The sequence below is a fragment of the Lissotriton vulgaris genome, chromosome 1_2, assembly GCF_964263255.1.
Source record: "Lissotriton vulgaris chromosome 1_2, aLisVul1.2, whole genome shotgun sequence".
In the NCBI taxonomy this organism is placed as follows: Eukaryota; Metazoa; Chordata; class Amphibia; order Caudata; family Salamandridae; genus Lissotriton; species Lissotriton vulgaris.
Genome location: NC_141686.1, coordinates 28481109 through 28502745, shown reverse-complemented (window position 1 = coordinate 28502745; position 21637 = coordinate 28481109). Strand labels below are relative to the sequence as shown.

The window sequence follows — 21637 nt, the reverse complement described above, 5'->3', positions numbered from 1 at the left end:
CTATTCATAAAGCTTCTTTACAGCATATTTCCTGGAAAGCGGCTTTTTTGATAGCGATTACGTCAGCCCGTAGGGTGAGCGAAATTCAGGCCCTATGTACTAAAGAACCGTATACAGTCTTTCATCTGAACAGAGTGGTGCTTAGAACGCATCCTTCTTTCCTGCCGAAAGTGGTATCAGATTTTCATGTCAATCAGTCTATCTCTTTACCCACTTTCTTTCCTAATCCCTCTACTCCAGCTGAGAGGGCGTTACACTCTTTGGACCTGAAAAGGGTTTTAAAGTTCTATCTGGACAGGTCCAAGTCTATTCGACATTCTGATCAATTGTTTGTTAACTACGGATCGATCAGAACTGGTCATGCAGCCTCAAAACTTTCTATCTCCAGGTGGATCGTTTCGTGTATCAAGCTTGCTTACCAATTGGCACAGAAGACTTTAGGGGTTTCCCCTAAGGCGCATTCTACTAGAGGTAGAGCAGCCACGGCGGCTTACCTACAGGATGTGCCCATGTCTGAGATTTGTAAAGCGGCGACCTGGAGGTCTGTCCATACATTTACCAGACATTACTGTCTAGATTCTGACACGAGAGCAGATACCCAGGTGGGCCAGGCCTCCCTGAGGAATCTGTTTAACAGCTAGAGTTTTTTTTTGGCTGTTATGATTTGGTTGGTTCATGTACTTCTCATTTACCTGCAGGTGGTTGATGGGCTTGGTATTCTATTCAGTGCTTATGACTATTGATGAGGATCCCCTGGAAGAGAAGGATAAGTTACTTACCTGCAATCCTAGTTCTCTTCCAGGGGTATCCTCATCAAAGTCATAAGCAACCCACCCGCCTCTCCAGGTAAATGAGATTTGGTACTGTTTTTTCAATCTTGTGGTTGAGCCCTGTCTTCAGGGTTATGCAAAGAACAACTGACCTAACTGTCACCCCTGAGGCATGATGGGAAGCCTGGGGTCATGGCTGCTTTAAAGGCACGGTGCCAGTTATTGTAAAAATGGTTTCATTTTCTATGATATTGTTTTGCAATGCAGCCTGAGGGCTAACAATGTCTATTTATAAGCAATTTTCAGGATTTATGAGTGGTTTGACTCATTAAAACACAAAGTTCAAGGGTTTTTTGACCTAATGTGTTTTTTGATTCCTTACTAATTGCAGTTCATGTATATGTGTTTGCATTGTTTAGCCTCAGTTTTGGGGCTGCATTGATGTGAGAAAAATGATATATGTACATACATATATGTGGAGCGAGATATGTGTTTTATACATATATATTTTTATATTGTTTCCGGGGTCCCGCACATGGGTGGGAATATTCAGTGCTCATGACTTTGATGAGGATACCCCTGGAAGAGAAATAGGATTACAGTAACTTATCCATTTTTTTCATATGGATTCCTTTTCTTTCTTTGCCCGTTCGCCGTGTCCTCTGTCAGACATGCACTGTTCAAGTTGGCCAATACGGTTTCAGTGTGCTCTTTGATGTGGACCATACAATCAGACAGGAGGTTTATTTCGGAGGCAGTTTTCGCAGGTTTTTCTTCATTTCTGAAAGTAAGTACGGTAGGGCAGGCTCGGCATCTTGATCAGAGGGGGGCCTAACCGACATAGTCTCGATGGTGTGTGCCAGAGTAGTTGCTTTTCTGCTTTCAAACATGTTTAGATTATTTACCCATGTTGCGGTGTAATAGATGGGAAAGCGAGGAGCGATGATATTGGCTAGTACTCATTGTCCAGCAGCGCTTTCCCTTCATCCACAGGCAGTTCTGACACATCCCGGCTGTCTGCTTTCTCTCTTCCAGGGAACACGATTAGACCACCAGGGCAACAGGTAGGCCGACTTCCGCCACAGTCTACCACCTCCCTACTCTGGTATAACAGGTTACACGATGCCGGAATGGGCATAAAGCGCACTACTGTGTTTAAGATGTGCAGATCTGGCCATTCCCTTTCCCATGGTAATTGTTCATGGGTTGCCTCTCCCAGGCCAACCTTCAGGGGCCTGCTTGGTCCATGTCAGGTAAGCCCTAAGAATACTTCATGCTCCAGGTGCATGAGCTCAGATGTACAAAGACTGCAAGGAGTGGAGAAGAGAGTATATCAGAGTACAGGAAGGGATGGAGAGAAGGTAGCACTGACTACCACTAAACCTGTAAAGGCTACAACTTAAGTGTACTTCACTTTCCATGCACTCTAATGCACACGACATGCAATCAGGAAGAATCAGGGGGCTAGTGACTATATTCTACATGTATTTACACAGAGCTGGCAGTCTCCCAGTGGAATGCAGGTAAAAAGGTCTTTACTGCAGAGTTACTTATCAGCAGCGCCCAACTATCAGTAGTGTCCTGGGCTGGTCTTGGAGATGATTGTCACTCGTGTTAGAAGGGGGACCGCTTCAGGTGTACATCAATTGAGTCTAACACTTTTACTGAGCAACAGACAGAACCCTTAAAAGTGGTCATGGGACTTCTGACCTATCTTTTCTTTAAGGTGTGCTTCTGACCGGCATCTTTCACTGCTGTGCATTTCAGTGGCAGCAACGCTCATATGCCTCTATTAACAGTATGTAATAGCGGGGGCTTGGATACGCCCCCAAACCACTCGCACATTTCGGCCTATATCCTTTCCTTTTTAGTCATCAGTGTATTCTTTATGTACTTTCTTCTTCATCTTTTTCCACATTTACTTGAAGTACTCATCCACACGTGGAATTGTGTGCCATTGTCCAAGTTTCTAATATTTATACTGTGTCCATCCGGACCTCTCTACATAAATACGACTGAAGCAGAGTTCATCAAAAAGGCAGCGTTTATTCTAAAAAACCCAATGCATTTTGGGCTGCAAGCACCCTTCTTCGGGGGTCACTATAAAGAACAATAAAACGTGAATCAATTACACATGTACCATAATATTGCGTTTAGCTCTATACAACAGCACAAATTCATACGCAATTTATGAAAATGAACACTTAATGTGAATTATTTATGCAAATTTTCCCTCCACGATGCAAAACATTTCCAATGACAGCTGGTTTCTCAGCGCTTTTAAGACAAGCCAATGAATGTTGAACTTTCATCTTCCCTTACTCCTTACCCCTCCCTCTCATTCTCCCGAACGATGGACTTTTCCCTACTCACTAGCCGTTGTTAATACTTCATCATATAGTTGGCCCCTTCATAAACATCTAACTCTTCACTTCTCCCACCTCTCCAATAATGACAGTATCAATGTTGGTTAACCGCTGGAGTTAAGGGCCAATGAGGAGGAATTTGGGCGGCCAATGGGTTTAAAGAGGGGTGAGTGAGTGATGTAGACGATCACGTGTGAGGAAGGAAGACTCATATGGCCGATTTTAGCATGTGTTGGCAGGTAAAGGAATTACGTGGCGTGTAAGATGGTAGACGCGAGGCTTTAAAAGGTGGTGATTTCAACAGTTTGCGCATGTGAGGTTTGGATACCACCATCTAGATGATTGTTTAGAATGATGGTGGTGAGAAAGTAGATATGTGGGTTACATTTGGGCGCATATAGCATAGAGCGAGTGTTATTGGAGAGGTGGCAGAAGTGAAGAGTTAGATGTTTATGAAGGGGCCAACTATATGATGAAGAATTAACAACGGCTAGTGAGTAGGGAAAAGTCCATCGTTCTTCATAATGACCCCCGAAGAAGGGCGCTTGCAGCCCGAAATGCATTGGTTTTTTAGAATAAACGCTGCCTTTTTGATGAACTCTGCTTCAGTCGTATTTATGTAGAGCGGTCCGGATGGACACAGCATAAATATTAGAAACTTGGACAATGGCACACAATTCCACGTGTGGGTGAGTACTTCAAGTAAATGTGGAAAAATATGAAAAGAAGAAAGTACATAAAGAATACACTGATGACTAAAAAAGAAAGGATATAGGCCGAAATGGCAAAATCAAGCTGTGCGAGTGGTTTGGGGGCGTATCTACGACCACACTATTACGTGGAGTTTCATTTTTGGTGTCATAACTGGTTGGCACCTACCATTCTGCACACATTTAAAAGAAAAAGCGGATAAAATTGAACAGCAAAAGTGGAGAAAGAGAAAAAAAAGTTGAAATAAAAGGTGTGCATCCCACCCCCATATCGAATCTCTATTACCAGTAAGGCATGCGCGATAGGAACTACGCCCTTGGTGCTGCTTTCTGGCACATGTGCTGTGTGAAAGAATCTAAGCATACATCTGACTGTTAACGCTGGTAAGGAAGAGAAGACAGTGGAGCACTGTGCTAAGCTGTCACCTTTCCTCACCAAATGGACACACTGTTCCTGTGTTGACACATGATTGAGACATACTAAATCAAGGGCCAGTTCCCTAGTTCAGCCCTGCTGCATCCACTTTCAATACTCACATTAGACTGCATATTGTAATCTTTACTGAGCAAACCCTTCACAATCCTTTTGGGCTTCCATCTAGTCACTCCTGCTCCACGGGGCAGAGTTTTACAGGTAACTTCCAAAGTTCTAGTCCTCATTTGAGAGTTTGTAGCAGCCAGCAGTCTAGTGTAACAATCAAGTGACCCAGCCACTTGCTATGAACAAGCATTTACAATACAACGGTCTTGCCTTTGCAAAAGTTTGAGCTATTGGCATTGTAAATGACAAACTTTTTATTTATGTGTTGGTTTTGAAAACAGATAAATAAATGGCATTGTCATTTACAAGGCTAATAGCTTAATCTCTCGCAAATGCAAGACCTATTGCATTTGCACACACACACACAGAGCCACACACACACACAGAGCCCCCCCACACACACACACACCCAGAGCAACACACACACACCCAGAGCAACACACACACACCCAGAGCAACACACACACACCCAGAGCCACACACACACACCCAGAGCCACACACACACCCCCAGAGCCACACACACACCCAGAGCCATACACACACACACCCAGAGCCACACACACCCACCCAGAGCCACACACACCCACCCAGAGCCACACACACACACACCCAGAGCCACACACACACACACACCCAGAGTCACACACACACACACACACACCCAGAGCCACACACACACCCAGAGCCACACACACACACACCCAGAGCCACACACACACACACACACACCCAGAGCCACACACACACACCTACACCCACACACACACCCACACCCAGAGCCACACACACACCCACACCCAGAGCCACACACACACACACACACACACCCAGAGCCACACACACACACACACCCAGAGCCACACACCCACACACACACACACCCACCCAGAGCCACACACACACACACACACACACAGAGCCACACACACACACACAGAGCCACACACACACACACACACAGAGCCACACACACACACAGAGCCACACACACAGAGCCACACACACACACAGAGCCACACACACACACATCACATTTTCATAATCGTTCGCTATCACAGGAATTCTTTCTGAATCCAAACGTGTTTGCATGAAATAAGTTTGTGTATTAATGTGCATTTTTTGTGAATCAGTATAGTTTAAAAGAAAAAACAAACATAACATTAAAAATCCTGTGTGCTCTTTAAAGTTAGACTCCAAAAACCGTATGGGAGTGTTACGTTAGGCTTTCCAAGTTCAATTGCATATTAGCTTTTTGCAGGGAGAAAAATACTTTATGTTCACTGTCATTCATCGGTCACAGCATTGCACAAGACACAACAGGGAAACCTGGCGCAAAGAGCTCATAAAGTTCCTATTGTGTACTGTTCCATGATCCCTCCTCTCTTCGCCCTTCAGACAAAATACACCATTTGACAGGTTACTGAAAGGAGGTCTTGGTGGGAAACATAAGCCAATTACGTAAGAACTGGGTTGTTCTGGATGTAATCCTAACTGAAACAAAAATCTGTCTGCCAACCAGGAAAAGCAGTTCCGTGTGTGTGAGTATTGCTATCAATCCTGAACACAATAGGTTCAGAGCACTGCGCTTTGGACAGAGGGCAGGCAGGGAAATCAACACCTTATGACTCAATCCAGAGGAGGAGGAGAGGATACCTCAGACCAGGGGTCAGGAAACAGAATCAAATCCTACTAAAGGTCAGCCCTTCCCAGGTAGGAAACCGCAGCCAGCATACGATCCCACACACAGAACCCACAACAGCACAATTTACAAACTACAAGCATTGGCATTAAAGTTAAAGCATATTTAATGATATATGATGACAAAAAAATAATCTTAAAAAAGCGTTGGCCAATCCTACGAGTCGAAATGCACATGACATCTCTTATGACCAAGTAAATTCCAGCAGCAAAAGTCCCATAAACCAACACATACCATAAACACAGCGCCTCAACACACAAGTAGCGGTTCAAGGCACTGCTGCCCCTCTCTAATCACATGCTGATGGATGTACCCCGTCCTAAGATTAATTCACACTTCTTTCGCAAAGTTTCAACCTCAGACCCTGCTCTCAGTCACCCTAGTGGCCCTCTCCAACTCATGCGCTGAACTGCTCCTTCCTGGAGTGTTCTGCCCTCGTTCTTCCCTCCACCCTACCTGTTCGGCGGCCCTCTCGGTGCCCTGACCCTTTATAGTAGGCTTTCACTCTTATCTGGGGCGCATTCTCCCGGGGGTGCGCCATGGTACCGTCTCGCTGTGTGGGCATCTCCGGGGCTGCGGCTCACCTTCCTCGGCAGCCCGGGGAGTCCACGCACCCACGTCCTCCTGCCGCAGTAACGCCACCGCCAGCCCTCCTGCTGAACCGGCGGGCCATACCAAGCTGCGAGGGAAGAACCTGGATCACACCAACCTCTCAACTGGAGGGAAGGGAAGACTGACTGCCTTGGGAAAGAACAGGAGCCAACCAACTGCTGTTTTGGACAGGGAAGCAGGAAGTGAACGATAAACACAAGCTAATGCGATCGTGGGGCATACATAGTGCGTTATAACACCCCACACAGCGAGTTATTGTGGTATCAGCCAACGTACGTCCCTCAACATTCCTCGTTGGCACAGTGCGTTGAGAGGTGAGCTGCGCATGCGCACCGCCCGCTGCATATTTTGTAGTTTCTTAACAAAACAGGCACCTACGGGCACACGGACAGCGGGAGGGGGGGTGGGAACACGAACAGCGGGAGGGGGACAGGAACGGGCACACGGACAGCGGGGGGGCAGGAACGAGCACACGGACGGCGGGAGGGGGGGCGGGAACGGACAGCGGGACATCGCGCAACCCACCCCTGCAAAGGACACTTCTGAAATGGTGGAAAACAAAGCTGTAAAAAAATATAAACACCGCCCACCGCCGCATGCCGATCGCAAGGGGGCGGGATGAGTAAAAATGGCCGGAACGCCCACGAATCTGCTCCGGCCATGACGGACAGATCTCTGTTCCAAAGGCTAGTCTCCATTTATGGAGCTAGCCAATGGAACAGAGGGGCGGGACATGAGTACACATCTCTAGACATAAGCTTTCGCCTTGCGCGAAAGTCTGCTGCGCAGCCTTTCGGCGAGGCGAAACCTAAAAAACTGCTCAGACCTGGGGAGACCCGGCCCACTTAAAGCCCTGACCGACACACCTAATGACGACATTTAAAAAATAAAAGCAGAGGTTCGAATGAGTAATAATTGTGTTTAGGTGAGAAAGAAATGGATAAAGTGCATTGGGCTAAAAGCATGCTGCGGAAACCACACTCCCATTTGTTTGACTGTTTGTGACCCACTTAGCTTGCTATGCTAACAAAAACAAGCAACGCAGAGTTGAAACCCAAGTGCAAGTAGCGCACCTAGCAGCAAAACAGAGAACCCGACGTCAGCACTGAATTGCAAGAATTAATGCAGCATGCCCCCTTTTCTGCACACGAGTGAAAGAGACCAGAACACCCTGTCTGTATACGTCTCATGAAAAGGGTAAGGCTCGGTGGGGAGCTATAAATCCACTACAATCAACAATCTGCAGAGCCCAGTTCTTCCAATCCAGATCCAGTTACGATAGATTAGTCAAAAAGAGCAGTACTCTGGTCCCCTATTGCTGTAAATAAGGCCACCGACTTGACAAGATGCGACAAGCTGAGTACAAAGGTTGCAGTAGGCAGAAGGGCCACCTGCAGTTAAATGGATCAGCATTATGAATAATATGTGGGCAGAAACACAGCAGGCGGCGGGAGTACAGCACGTTGTATCAAACTACAGAGTCATAATGCTTCTCGGCAGACACTGCGGCAGAAAGGTTAGGTAAAATAATGAATCACAGATCAAATGCACAAGTCTGCAAAAACGTAAACTGTGCCCAACGCATCCGTGGTCAAGAGTCACTGCGTGACACAACTGCTTCCACCTTCAGTTCAATACGCGTGGCAATTAATGCTCGGATGAGAAGGGAAACGTTCAAAACGAAAAATCACAAGGAGTATTCTCACCCTACAGCCCTGTAACTTTTTCATTCTAGGATTAGATTAGAATAATTATGTATGTGTTTGTATATATGTACGAGCCGTAACTACGAATGAAAAAGAGTAAACATTGCCCAACGGAGTGCTGGATTATTGCTGCGCGAGCAGTGGTTTTGTGCGTATATATATATGTACACACACATACATATATACACACACAATGTCAAGTACAGCTGTCCCCCCAAATGCTTCAATAATTAAAAGTACAAAGCAGAACGGAACAGGGTCACCATACTTGTACGATAGCTAAGCTGGCTTGTGTGTGCAATGAGAAGGCATCTAAAAAAGGGGGTGGTGATGGACGGAGCATCTGAACCAATCAAACACTCACACCCAGTCAACAGATCTGGGTTTGATCTATGTAACTGGGCACGGGTCGAGTCTCATATTTCTGAGGTCAAAAAGAAGGGTTACCGTTAAAGTTGGGTAACTTTGACACCTGTTGTTTACAGCACTAGCAGGCCACGATCAGTAGCAGGGAGTAAGCACTATGCAAAAACATAGAAACATGGACAAATCATCTCGCCATGTGCCAAAAAGGAAGTTATATCATTTCAAATATGGGGAGGAGTAAACAGGGCAGGTCAAGATACGTTCTTGTGCTGTCAGGGCAGAAACCTACCACGTGCTTAGTCTCTTATGCGTTGGGTGTGGGCCTGCCTAGGGTTTGAGCTGTCACCCAACTAGTGCTTGTAAGCCTTTGGGAGCATGAGAACGGATTAGGTTTCAAACTCCTGCTCAAAACGTCTGTCCTCCTTCAGCCCAGGGGAAGGCGAAAATATATAGTGCAATTTTTGGACAGGTTGCCAACCTTGATTACTCTTCTTTATCAATTCATGAGATGTATTTGTGCAGCAGGACGCAGTATGATTGCTTTTTATAAAAGGTGCCAGGCTACGGCACATTAACAACTCTCATCTGGCATCTTTGTACTCGAGACAATTCTTCATGTGACAGCATCTCTGCCTTGCACATGTTGCATATGGATTACTGGTTTTCTCGATTACCATTTTTGGTGTACATGCACATCGAACTCCACACCCCCCGTGGCTCGCTCAGTGCTATGTTACTACCTAGGTTTTTGTCCTAGCGGTTATTATAATTTGCATACTTATCTCTCACACCTCTTCTCCATCACGCTATTAGGCGCTGCACCACAGGAAAATATAAAACCACCTCTCATCACCGATGCTTGACACCAAAAGCACATAGCAAACACGCATTTACAATTTGCATACTTATCTCTCACACCCCTTCTCCATCAGGCTACTAGGCGCTGCACCACAGGAAAATATAAAACCACCTCTCGTCACCGATGCTTGACACCAAAAGCACATAGCAAACAAGCATTTACAAGTGGTGCGGGAACGGGCACACGGAGAGCGGAGGGGGGGCAGGGGCGGGAACGGGCACACGGAGAGCGGGAGGGGGGTCGGGAACGGGATAACACAGCCCCCGTGGCTCGCTCAGTGCTATGTTACTACCTAGGTTTTTGTCCTAGCGGTTATTATAATTTGCATACTTATCTCTCACACCCCTTCTCCATCACGCTACTAGGCGCTGCACCACAGGAAAATATAAAACCACCTCTCGTCACCAATGCTTGACACCAAAAGCACATAGCAAACAAGCATTTACAAGTAGTGCGGGAACGTGCACACGGAGAGCGGGGGGGGGCAGGGGCAGGAACGGGCGCACGGAGAGCGGGAGGGGGGACTGGATAAAAACAACATTATTAAAAAATGCTGCTTACCTGAGCACGTAGCAAACAAGCATTTACAAGTGGTGCGGGAACGGGCACACAGAGAGGGGGGGCAGGGGCAGGAACGGGCACACGGAGAGCGGGAGGGGGGGAACGGGATAAAAACAAAATTATTAAAAAATGCTGCTTACCTGATCAGCGGCCTCAGTGCACAGCCCACCCCTGCAAAAGACACGGTGGAAATGAAGAAAACATGGCGAGACCCCAAAAAAAATTTGCACACGCCCACCGCCGCAATGACGATCGGAAATGGGTGGAGAGGGAAGAAATCGTGGGAATGCCCACGAATCTGGTCCGGCCATGACGGACCGATCTCTGTTCCAATGGCTAGCCTCCATTTATGGAGCTAGCCAATGGAATAGAGGGGCGGGACATGAGTACACATCTCTAGACATAAGCTTTCGCCTTGCGCGAAAGTCTGCTGCGCAGCCTTTCGGCGGCGAGGCGAAACCTAAAAAGGCAATAGAGATATACTGCTAAAGTAACAAAGTAGTAATTAGAGGCACAGGAAGGCAAAAGGCACAGCGAGCAGCAGCGAGGGGGCACAGACACAGCTGGAGGGCCGTGCGGCGTGGGTGTGTCCTGAGGACAGGTCAAGAAGTATCCTTTCGAATCGGCCCACTTCATGACCAGTTCCTCAGACTTAGGTTAGAAGGGCACGGGGTTGGTTAAGGAGAAGGTCTGGGCACACATGGTGCGTGTGGCGAAGACAGCAGTGGCGCTGTGTGGTTCCTGTGGAGCTCCGGGGGTTCCCGCTGGCTGGGAGGATGGGGTCCTCCTACATGGGCTGAGGGGGGTCCACCACTAAGGATGCAGGCCGCCTCGAGTAGGTAGTGACAGCAGCTGTGTGGACCTGTGGTACCCTGGCAGCCCATGGTCCCTCTGTGTAGGTAGGAAGTGAGGAACCCTATCCTCTGGGAGTGCTGGCGGGGTAGGTGGTGCGCGCCGATATGCGCAGCGAGCTGGCCACGTGCGGAAGGTAATGCCACGTAGAGGTAGGCTTGGGGCAGTTCCCTTATGCACTGCTTCACACTGTAGGTCGTGGCTTTTTGAATGCCCAGGCCTGGTGGTGGATGCCTTTGGTGGGTGTTGCTGGTTCATCCAACACTCGGGCCTGGCGGTGGCTGCTGGTAACATCAGCTGTGCAGGGCAGGATTGTGAATGCCCAGGCCTGGTGGTAGGTGCGTTTGGTGTGCACACTGTGTGTAGCTGGTTCCACATACACTGGGGCCAGGAGGTGGCTGCTCGTAGCACCAGCAGCGCAGGGCAGGAATTTGTGGAGCGTGATTGGTGACCTCCCCCCCCCCCCCCCAACCCTCCACCCCGCGCACCGAAATGCGTGCCGATATTCCAGCGGTGGGGGAGCTGCACTCAGTGGCAGCATGGACTTCTACGCCTCGAGGCAGAAGCGCTGCCTCTCTGTAGGGTTTGCCGCCTGAAGCGGGGGCCAGGAGGGGTGTGGCAAGAGGTGTCGCCCCTCCTCGCCACGGGTGCTGGCTCTCCCCTACCTTGCTACTGTCGTGCCAAGCACCGGTCCGACCTCCTCATCGCCACTGTGGAGGTGGATGATGGGCCCCACGGAAAGATGACAAAGCTGTGATGGATTCAATACTTTATTGTCTGTAATTTTCATTCAGGGGAGCACCGGGCCGCAAGGCGCTGTCCCCCCCCCCCCCCATACCCCCCCCCCCTCCCTCACGACCTCGCGATATCCGGCGCAGGGTCACGTGACTCGGGGAGCTAAACCGCACACTACAGGATCTCTGTTATGTGGCCCTGGGGGCCAAAGTGCTTAGCTGTAGGAAAAAATAATGCTGTCGGGGCACTTTGAGGGGAGGCTATATCGCTTTCCAAGCATCTTCAAAGCTTAGCTCCTCCTGAGGTGTCCCTGCCCTCCTAGAAGCCAATTTAAAGAATACAGACATTAAAAAAAAACCCTTGCAGTGGCTTGTGGGGCTAAATTTCCTGATCTACATCCTTTCTTTTGTTTGTGCATTGGAACACTTTCAGTGCAGGGGATGTCGGCCCAGGACCACTTAGCATGTTACAGCAACAACAATGACTGATATATGGAATGGACACACAAATGGAATGCGAAGCAGGGCGGCAGTAAAACATTGTAAGGGAGGGAGGCAGAGGAGAGAGCAGACACATGCACTTTGTTGGAACCGGTATGCCCTCTGCGTGGTGTATTCATCAGGTGTGTCCTTTTGCCCGGAGTGCCCAACTGCTTATATATATGACATCCTGAATTTTACTTTGGCCAAGCCAGTACTTGTATGGATTAAGAGGTATGGAGGTTAAAAATGAAGTAATTTTAGAAATAAGGTTTAAACATAAGTGTATATATGCCTAATGTTGAGCCTAAAATGTGCCTGTTTTTCAAGTATGTGTATTGCTTTATCATCTGTGGGTACTACATCATTGAAACTTGTCGGGCATTCAAGTATGAGTGTTTATCGGTTAAATAAATGTGGCAGTATACTAGTTTCAGCTTCATTTATCACAAAGTCCAAAATAAATATGGCTAAATATAGATTAAATTACCCCAAAAAAATTGGATACGTACAGAATGCTACAATAAATTGCTAAGCTTTTTTATCAATGCATAAATAATTTCTACTTCTAATGTACCTTCACTTATTGTCATGATTTAAATTGAAATAAATGTAATTGCACAGCCTCCTGAGTCGGTTTAGCAAAAATGTAGCCTAGACACGCCCATTTACAGGGCTCTCTGTTCTCTTGCAGCCTCTTGGAGGAGTGCTACGTCATGAAGGATCCTTTTACCCCTGACAAGGAAAAGTTCCTGATTCTTGGATCCAGGTGCAGCCTGTGCAGCGATGTTGTCTGTGTTGGCACGGTGAGGCGCCCATCAATGCGTTTTATCGCTCTTTTGGCAATTGCTCAATATTAGGAAAGTGACAGACCGCTTATAAAAAATCAAAAAAATCCGCATCTCAATTTGTATTTTATTGATTTATGTAAGGCACAGTAGAGTAAAAGATTAACATAAGGCACCTGATTAGGTGTTTGGCGGTCCGGGTGGCCAGAATTACCGATTCCAGCTGGCAATCCTTCCACTGCACCTTCCAATTATGAGGTATTTATCTAAGGAATGGAAAATAAATTGCAAAGGCGTTTTTACCAGGTAAAAGTCCTCATGCAGATTCCATTCCATGTGGGTCCTTAGCTGCTCCCATTTACTATCCCCTTTGAAGCAGGGGGAGGCAGAGGCAGAGGTATGGCTGCTGGTAGGGAGGTTGTGAAGAAACAACACACTTGCCAGAGCTGAGAAACTAATTTTTCAAAACATATATAAAAAAGCATACATGAAAAATAGCATGGACGCTTGCTTTTTGAATTGCAACTTTTGCTTTTAACTTTTCAAGACTATTTTAGTTTTTAGTCGTTTTTCTTTTTGTGCATGGAAATACAAAAACATGAAGAATTATATATACAATTATATACAAACATGAAACAAACAAATTAGTATGTACAATGATTCCAACAACCTCACATACAACACATTCTTGGCCAACCATTCATACTATACCACATCCATACTAGTCCCGGTGTCAAAAGAAATCTGATATATACAAAAAGATCTTATTTGTTATATTTAACACTCTTCACAGTTGTTTTCAAAGATTTGAGAAAAGCAAAATAGTTCGTAATCAGTTGACAAATCAAGTTCAGTGTTGATTCACACAGATGACCCGGGACCGGGTCGGTCGACGCGTTTCGAACCCTGTGAGTGCCAGGGTTCTCCTCAGGACCAAAAAGTAACTATAAAACAAAGGAAACCATCATCGCTACCAAAGACCTGAGAGATCAACACCTCAAACGCTGATCAGCCTGTCTCAGCCTACCTCTACTGTTGGGTCATGGCTCCAACTGTGGTTGTATTCCAAATTAGGTGGAGCGAAAGGTACTGAAAAACATTAAAGACAAACGAAAAGTGTGCTAAGTATCAGTGTTGGTGTCACACATAACCATTCTCACACTATTCTCTAAGTGTTGGTCAACACGCTTACCTTAGCCGTAATGCGTGCTTGTTTTGGGTCGTGTCCCCGGTGAAATGGGCTCTGTCGTGTTATTCGATTCTGGCGCCAAACAATGCTGGAAAGATCAGAACACATGTGTAAGCCCAAAAATTTGTTGTGCGATGTCTCAACGATGGGTGATCCCCATAGGAGCCATTCTTACCGTGGCCGTGCTCCACGCTAGTACTCAAAGGTTCGTGATTCTCCGCTCCTTCCCCTTCAAACTCCAGACGGTGAATGGAAGCCAACCATGCTGTTGGTTATGGGTGTGGTTAGGCTCTGTGGAGTTATGGGAAATGTCGTTCTGTTGGTGTTGTTTTCGAAAACCAAATTATGGGAGATGTAGTCCTCAATCCAAATTTATGTATTGGGTTTGTAGATTTCGGAAATCTCATTCAAACCGTTAACTGCTGTGTCGTATTTCATAATAAGCAGAGCTTCTCTTTGGTTTAGCCGTGCCTCCAGGTTGCCCCCTCTTGGATCATTTTCAATTTTTGACAGCACCGTCCACTTTAGTTTGTTTTTATCGTGGTTCTTGGCCAGCCAATGGTGTACTAAGGGCGCATTTTCGACTTCTCTGCGTAGTCTGGATTTGTGCTGAGTGATGCGTTGCCTGACCTCTTGTGTTGTTTTGCCAATATATAGCTTTGGACAGGGGCACAATATCGCGTATACGACATTTCTAGTCTTGCAGTTTGTGAAGACTTTGTGCTTCCAATTGATATTATTGAATGAGAACACCGTCTCCTCTATAGTTTCGGGACAACAGATGCAAGTACCACATTTGTGGTGTCCGGTTGTTGGAGGAAAACCAAATAAATCCAGACTACGCAGAGAAGTCGAAAATGCGCCCTTATTATGAAATACGACACAGCAGTTAACGGTTTGAATGAGATTTCCGAAATCTACAAACCCAATACATAAATTTGGATTGAGGACTACATCTCCCATAATTTGGTTTTCGAAAACAACACCAACAGAACTACTTTTCCCATAACTCCACAGAGCCTAACCACACCCATAACCAACAGCATGGTTGGCTTCCATTCACCGTCTGGAGTTTGAAGGGGAAGGAGTGGAGAATCACGAACCTTTGAGTACTAGCGTGGAGCACGGCCACGGTAAGAATGGCTCCTATGGGGATCACCCATCGTTGAGACATCGCACAACAAATTTTTGGGCTTACACATGTGTTCTGATCTTTCCAGCATTGTTTGGCGCCAGATTCGAATAACACGACAGAGCCCATTTCACCGGGGACACGACCCGAAACAAGCACCCATTACGGCTAAGGTAAGCGTGTTGACCAACACTTAGAGAATAGTGTGAGAATGGTTATGTGTGACACCAACACTGATACTTAGCACACTTTTCGTTTGTCTTTAATGTTTTTCGGTACCTTTCGCTCCACCTAATTTGGAATACAACCACGGTTGGAGCCATGACCCAACAGTAGAGGTAGGCTGAGACAGGCTGATCAGCGTTTGAGGTGTTGATCTCTCAGGTCTTTGGTAGTGATGATGGTTTCCTTTGTTTTATAGTTACTTTTTGGTCCTGAGGAGAACCCTGGCACTCACAGGGTTCGAAACGCGTCGACCGACCCGGTCCCGGGTCATCTGTGTGAATCAACAATGAACTTGATTTGTCAACTGATTACGAACTATTTTGCTTTTCTCAAATCTTTGAAAACAACTGTGAAGAGTGTTAAATATAACAAATAAGATCGTTTTGTATATATAAGATTTCTTTTGACACCGGGACTAGTATGGATGTGGTATAGTATTCATCATTGATAAGCCTCATTGGAGAGATTCCGACCTGAGTGTGGAGACACCCCCACGACTGCGTGGCCTCCCTCACAAGTGCGGAAGTCCTTTGTGAACCAGGTCCACAGATAGGTTCTGAAAAGTTAGGTGATTATCCGACATGAACCGACTATTACTTTTTATTTAGTTTCTTCAGTTTGTGTATACTGAGCAGAAACATAAATCAAGCTTTTTTGTGATTGATGGAATTGGGGTAGTCTCATTTCTCAGCAGAGCAAAAGTTAAAGTAAGGCCTAATAAAAAGGGGAAACCCTGAGGCAAGTGTTCCTGCTGACCCAAACTAGCAAACGTCAAGCACTCTTGCTTCTATAATGCCCAAAATAAGTGCCAGTAGTGAAGCCAGGGAGCCAAACTAAGGGCCAGCCAGTGACAACCCTGCATATCTGTGCATCCTCAATCCCTTATTCCATTCTAGTAGTTGCATTTATATTACATATGCTCAATATTTTTGTGACACCTGAATGGAAGCCAACACTGATTATTGCGAACTTTGGAGAAACCAGACAAATTAGCATCACAGCAAAAGAGAGGAAAATTAAGTTTATTGACAGATCCAGGGAAGGGTTTTCAAGAGCTTTAGGCATTAATTGGCTGTAGTTCACGTCAGTAGAAAATAAGTTTCCTCATTACTTCACAAGGAATGAGGTCCAGATATTGCTTCCAACCACAATATGATGACAGATTGGTGCCCAGTAAATTAACGCCAAGGCTATTGTGATATGAATACTACAGCGGATCTGACCGGTCAAAACTGTGGATGCATTTTACTACTACTGTGGACTAGTAATCTGGCTTGTTGGGGGTTCAAATACAGTATGAAGTCTTCTTGCTGGAATGATGATGTTTTTCATGAATCCATATTGCACCTAGCTGAATGTGGTAAGCAGACTTGCCTGTTGAAGTAATCTGAATGTCTATTGAACAAACTTGTTGGCATTTTGTGAGAAACAAGGGTCAGTATAAAACTGACTGCACCGCACCATGCCATCTGTTCACCCCTGCAAACACAAGACACATTGTAGTTGCATGGCCAGGAATACATTAACATTGAGTTAGGGGTTCGGTAGAGAAAGAACTTCGGTTACAGGTTGATGCAGGGAGGCGGTCGAGGCTGGCATATACAAAGGGGTAGACTGCGGAAGACCCAACTAAGGGCAAACTACCCGGCTGTTTAAGAGGGACGGCATGAGATCCAGCAAAGGGGTAGAGGGCTCCTACTAATTTCTTTTTGTGGGAAGGAGTGAATATTAAATTGTCATGTCCGCTGGGAGGAGTGGAGGGGTTTAGGAGTGAAAGGTTACTCTATGGGGGGTCTAAAGTTGGCCACTGCCATCAAGTCCCTTTACCCCACCATGGGGGCTGCATTGTGCCATCTGGGGGAAGGGGCGAGTCAGGGCCATTGATCCAGGGATAGGGCTTCATCAGTGGCTGGCGGGGTCTGTCTTATGAGACAACAAGTCTTCCCAGATATGCACTAAGGGTTGACGTTGAAGGCGACTTGCCTCCTCTTGGCGGAAGACACTTTAGTCTGTCTCCCTCCATCTAATGATGCTCTCATGCTTCTGTAGGCGGAGGAAAAGAAAGCTTGTGCTGGAGTGCTTACCCAGAATAAGTTGTTCCAAAAAACAAGGGGAACCCAATTTAGCAATTGGTCAGGGACCTTGATTTCTATATTCTTTGTCCTGCCGTACAGAATTTAATATTTGGTGCGTGAATTGGCAGTCAGTATATATACAGATTCAAGTGGGACACAACCTGCGTCCTACTACCACATTTAAACAAAACGACATACAAGAAAGGGGATTCAGGCAAGGGAGAACGGTCTGGGAGCCATACAATATTGCAGACTAGTATAATACGAGTACACTATTGCGGCAAATTATACAATGTATTCATAAGCATATAGTGTATATATTGTCGACGGCATTTCGATCCCTATGTAGGAATAAAGGGATCATCCTCAGGACATTGTATTCATGCCTGTGAACATTGCATTTTTAGGACCGTAACTACGACTGAAAGGATAGTGCCTAGGTCCGTGGTAAATTGGCATGGTGTCTATCGTGCTGGGTGTTAGACCGGGTACAATCCAGCGGTCGGTCCGCGCTGGAGTCGTCGATGGACTTTTGTAAGGCTCTTGAGTAGAGCGGCGGCTATTTCCAACCGTGTACTGGGTGCGGAGGAGCCGTGAATGGGTTCCTCGCTCGCGGGTGAAACGATGCACGTGATGACTTCACGAGCATCGTCTCACCCGCAAATGAACTACCACTGTTGGAAATAGCCGCCGCTCTACTTACAATTGGCACGATTCTTAGTGTCCATCGCAGACTCCAGCGTGGACCGTCTGCACGTTAGACATTTTGTTTAAATGTGGTAGTAGGACGCAGGTTGTGTCCCACTTGAATCTGTATATATACTGACTGCTAATTCACACCCCAAATATTAAATACTGTCCGGCTGGATAAAGAATATAGAAACTATTAAGTCTTTATTTACTTCACTATTTATCTAGAACGGTCTAGGGACCCATGTCTTTAGGAATAATACCCACAATAAGTGCCGTATCCATGAAGCAATGCTCCATCTTACGCTGCTGGGGTGCCTGAGAATTCCCAGGGCACAAACCATCCAAGAGTTAATCCCGCTCTTCCAGTGGTAACTGCCCTCATCGCCGCCACCGACGACATCAGGACCCTGCTAGACAACGGAGAAACCGCTACCCTCACCCTCCGGGACCTGTCATTCGCCTTTGACGCGGTCTGCCACCGCACACTACGAACACACTTCCGTGAGGCCGTGATCCAAGAGAAAGCCCTGGACTGGACCTCCTCCTTTCTCTCCGGCAGAACACAGAGCGTCCTCCTCCCCCCTTCCGCACCGAAGCCACCAAGATCATCTGCAGTGTACTCCAGGGCTCATCCCTCAGCCCAACGCTGTTCAACATCTACATGGCACCTCCTGCCCACGTCGCCCGACTGCACAACCTCAACATCATCCCCTACGCCGATGACACCCAGCTGATCCTCTCCCTCACCAAAGACCCCCTCGCCACCAAAATCAACCTCCACGAAGGAATGAAGGCCGTCGACGATTGGATGAGAAACCGCCGAAGGAAGCAGAACTCGAACAGGACGGAGGTCTTCATCCTCAGATCCACGCCCTCGGCCTGGGACGACTCCTGGTGGCCGACCGCACTAGGAACAGCTCCAACGCCCACCAACCACACACGCGAACCTATGTAGGGGTCATACTCGACTCAAACCTCTCCATGACAAAGCAGGTCAATGCCGTCTACTCCTCCTGCTTCAACACCCTCTGCATGCTCCGCAGGATCTACAATTGGATCCCCACCGAAACGAGAAGGACTGTCACCCAGGCCCTCGTCAGCAGCAGACTGGACTATGGAAACACCCTCTATGCAGGAGCCTCGGCCAAACTCCCGAAACGGCTCCAACGACATCCCTTGCCGCAGCCACTTCACCCCCCACCTGAGAGACCTGCACTGGCTCCCTGTCAACAAGAGGATAACCTTCAAGCTCCTCACCCACGCAAACAAAGCACTCCATAACACCGGACCTTCGTACCTCAACAGCCGACTCCGCTTCTACACCCCCACCCGCCAGCTCCGCTCTGACGACCACGCCCTCGCCACTGTCTCCCATATCTGAAGAGTGACCACTGGTGGCATATCATTCTCCCACCTCGCCGCCAAGACCTGGAACCCCATCCACCTATGGCAGCCCCAAGACCTACTGACCTTCAGAAGACTCCTCAAGACCTGTCTTTTCGAACAGTAGCTGCATCAACCACCCCTCAGCGCCTTGAGACCCTCACCGGTAAGTAGTGCACTTTACAAATGCTTTATTGATTGATTGAGTGCTAGTCTCGAGATGCTGTAAAACGTCCTCCCAGAATGACGAATTTGGATGCAGTTTCATAGTGTATGCCATAGACCGGCAGAAGAAGTGCTGCTTATGGCACAAGTTTCCAGGGCTCCCTGAAAGATCCTGGAGAATTGGATCAATTGGTGGCAGGTGTTCCTGGAAACCTACTTCGGGTAGGCCGGCACTCTGGCTCACTCCTTTTCATGGTGGGCCCTATCAAACTCTGTCTCAACCGTATCTCTTAGCTACTGTAGCGAGATCTGGATCTGTTCCCAGAGGGCTCTGGTAAACCAGCTGATCAGCCTGTGGCCATTGCAGGGAGTATGTATGGTTTGCAGAATCGAATGGGCAGCAGGTTCTACATTCCGTATTCTTCAGTGGTCACTGACGGCGCCAGTGAGCTTTAAAGGACAAAAGCTATACATTTTCGAATAAATCTCCCACTATGCCTAGGCCTGCCTGGGCTTAGGGGCGCAACCAGGTGCTGGTGGTGTAGTTGTGGCGAGTTCTTGAGCCCAGCAGGAGGATAGCAGGTGCATAGGGGGTCATTGGGCAGGTGAGTTGCAACGCCCCGCCGAGGCATGCGATGGCCATCCAAAGGAGACATGGAGATTGGGACTGCAGGCGGACCTCGGAATATGTATTGAAAGACCGGAATCCAGTTGATTCTGTGTTCCCTATAAAAAAGGATAGACAATCGCAAAGTATTCTGATCCCAGTGTTCATTCATAGATCAGTCAACTCTTGCTATTCACGCCATAATATATAATGATATATAATGCGTATTTGTGGTCCATCAAATCTTGAAAACTTGGTGGAATCTTCATGGTTTCTCTGTCAGTGTAAATACCACCACAGTCTGAACTCTGCAGAATACTGTAGTAATAGTAGCATTATACCTACTGGGAAAGTGCCACTGCCCAAATTTAGACCATATCAAAAATAGTGGACAAAAATGTCTCACTTACATCATTGATAGGATATCGTCACCAATGTGGTCTCAACTGCCAGATGAGGCAGATGAAAATAAATAGTACTGGATAGCTGAGGGATCAAGAATATTTAGTGAAGACTAACTCAGTGTGAACCCAAATGACATTTCGTTGGTGTCCCGCAACTACTTGCTTCTGCTCTTGGTGCTCTGTGTTGGGGGTACCACAAGATCCACGTTCCTTTGCGGCAGGAGCTGCCAGCTGGACAACTACTTGCTGCTAATTGGCGCGCACGGAGGTGCTTTAAAAACCAACGCTTGCTCCCGCAGTGCGGGTCCCGCAACTACTTGCTTCTGCTCTCAGTGCTCTGTGGTGGGGGCACCACAAGATCCACGAACCTTTGCGCGGGAGCCGCCAGCTGGACAACTACTTGCTGCTAATTGGCGCGCACAGGGGCGCTTTAAAAACCAACGAGGGGTCCCGCAACTACTTGCTTCTGCTCTTGGTGCTGTGTTGGGGGTACCACAAGATCCACGTTCCTTTGCGGCAGGAGCTGCCAGCTGGACAACTACTTGCTGCTAATTGGCGCGCACGGAGGTGCTTTAAAAACCAACGCGGGCTCCCGCAGCGCGGGTGCAGCAGCTACTTGCTTCTGCTCTCGGTGCTCTGTGGTGGGGGCACCACAAGATCCACTTTCCTTTTGCGGCAGGAGCCGCCAGCTGGATAATTACTTGCTGCTAATTGGCTC

At 47.3% G+C, this 21637-nt stretch overlaps 1 protein-coding gene across 2 annotated transcripts in view; it reads left to right on the top strand.

Annotated features, from left to right (window-relative positions):
* CDPF1 (cysteine rich DPF motif domain containing 1) overlaps window positions 1-21637 on the top strand; it is a 191301-nt gene that overhangs the window by 131588 nt on the left and 38076 nt on the right. For both annotated transcript variants that reach the window (XM_086952760.1, XM_086952759.1), the window contains exon 4: window positions 12953-13064. In XM_086952760.1, coding sequence (XP_086808886.1) covers window positions 12953-13064 — 112 coding nt within the window. The remainder of the gene's footprint in view (window positions 1-12952; window positions 13065-21637) is intronic.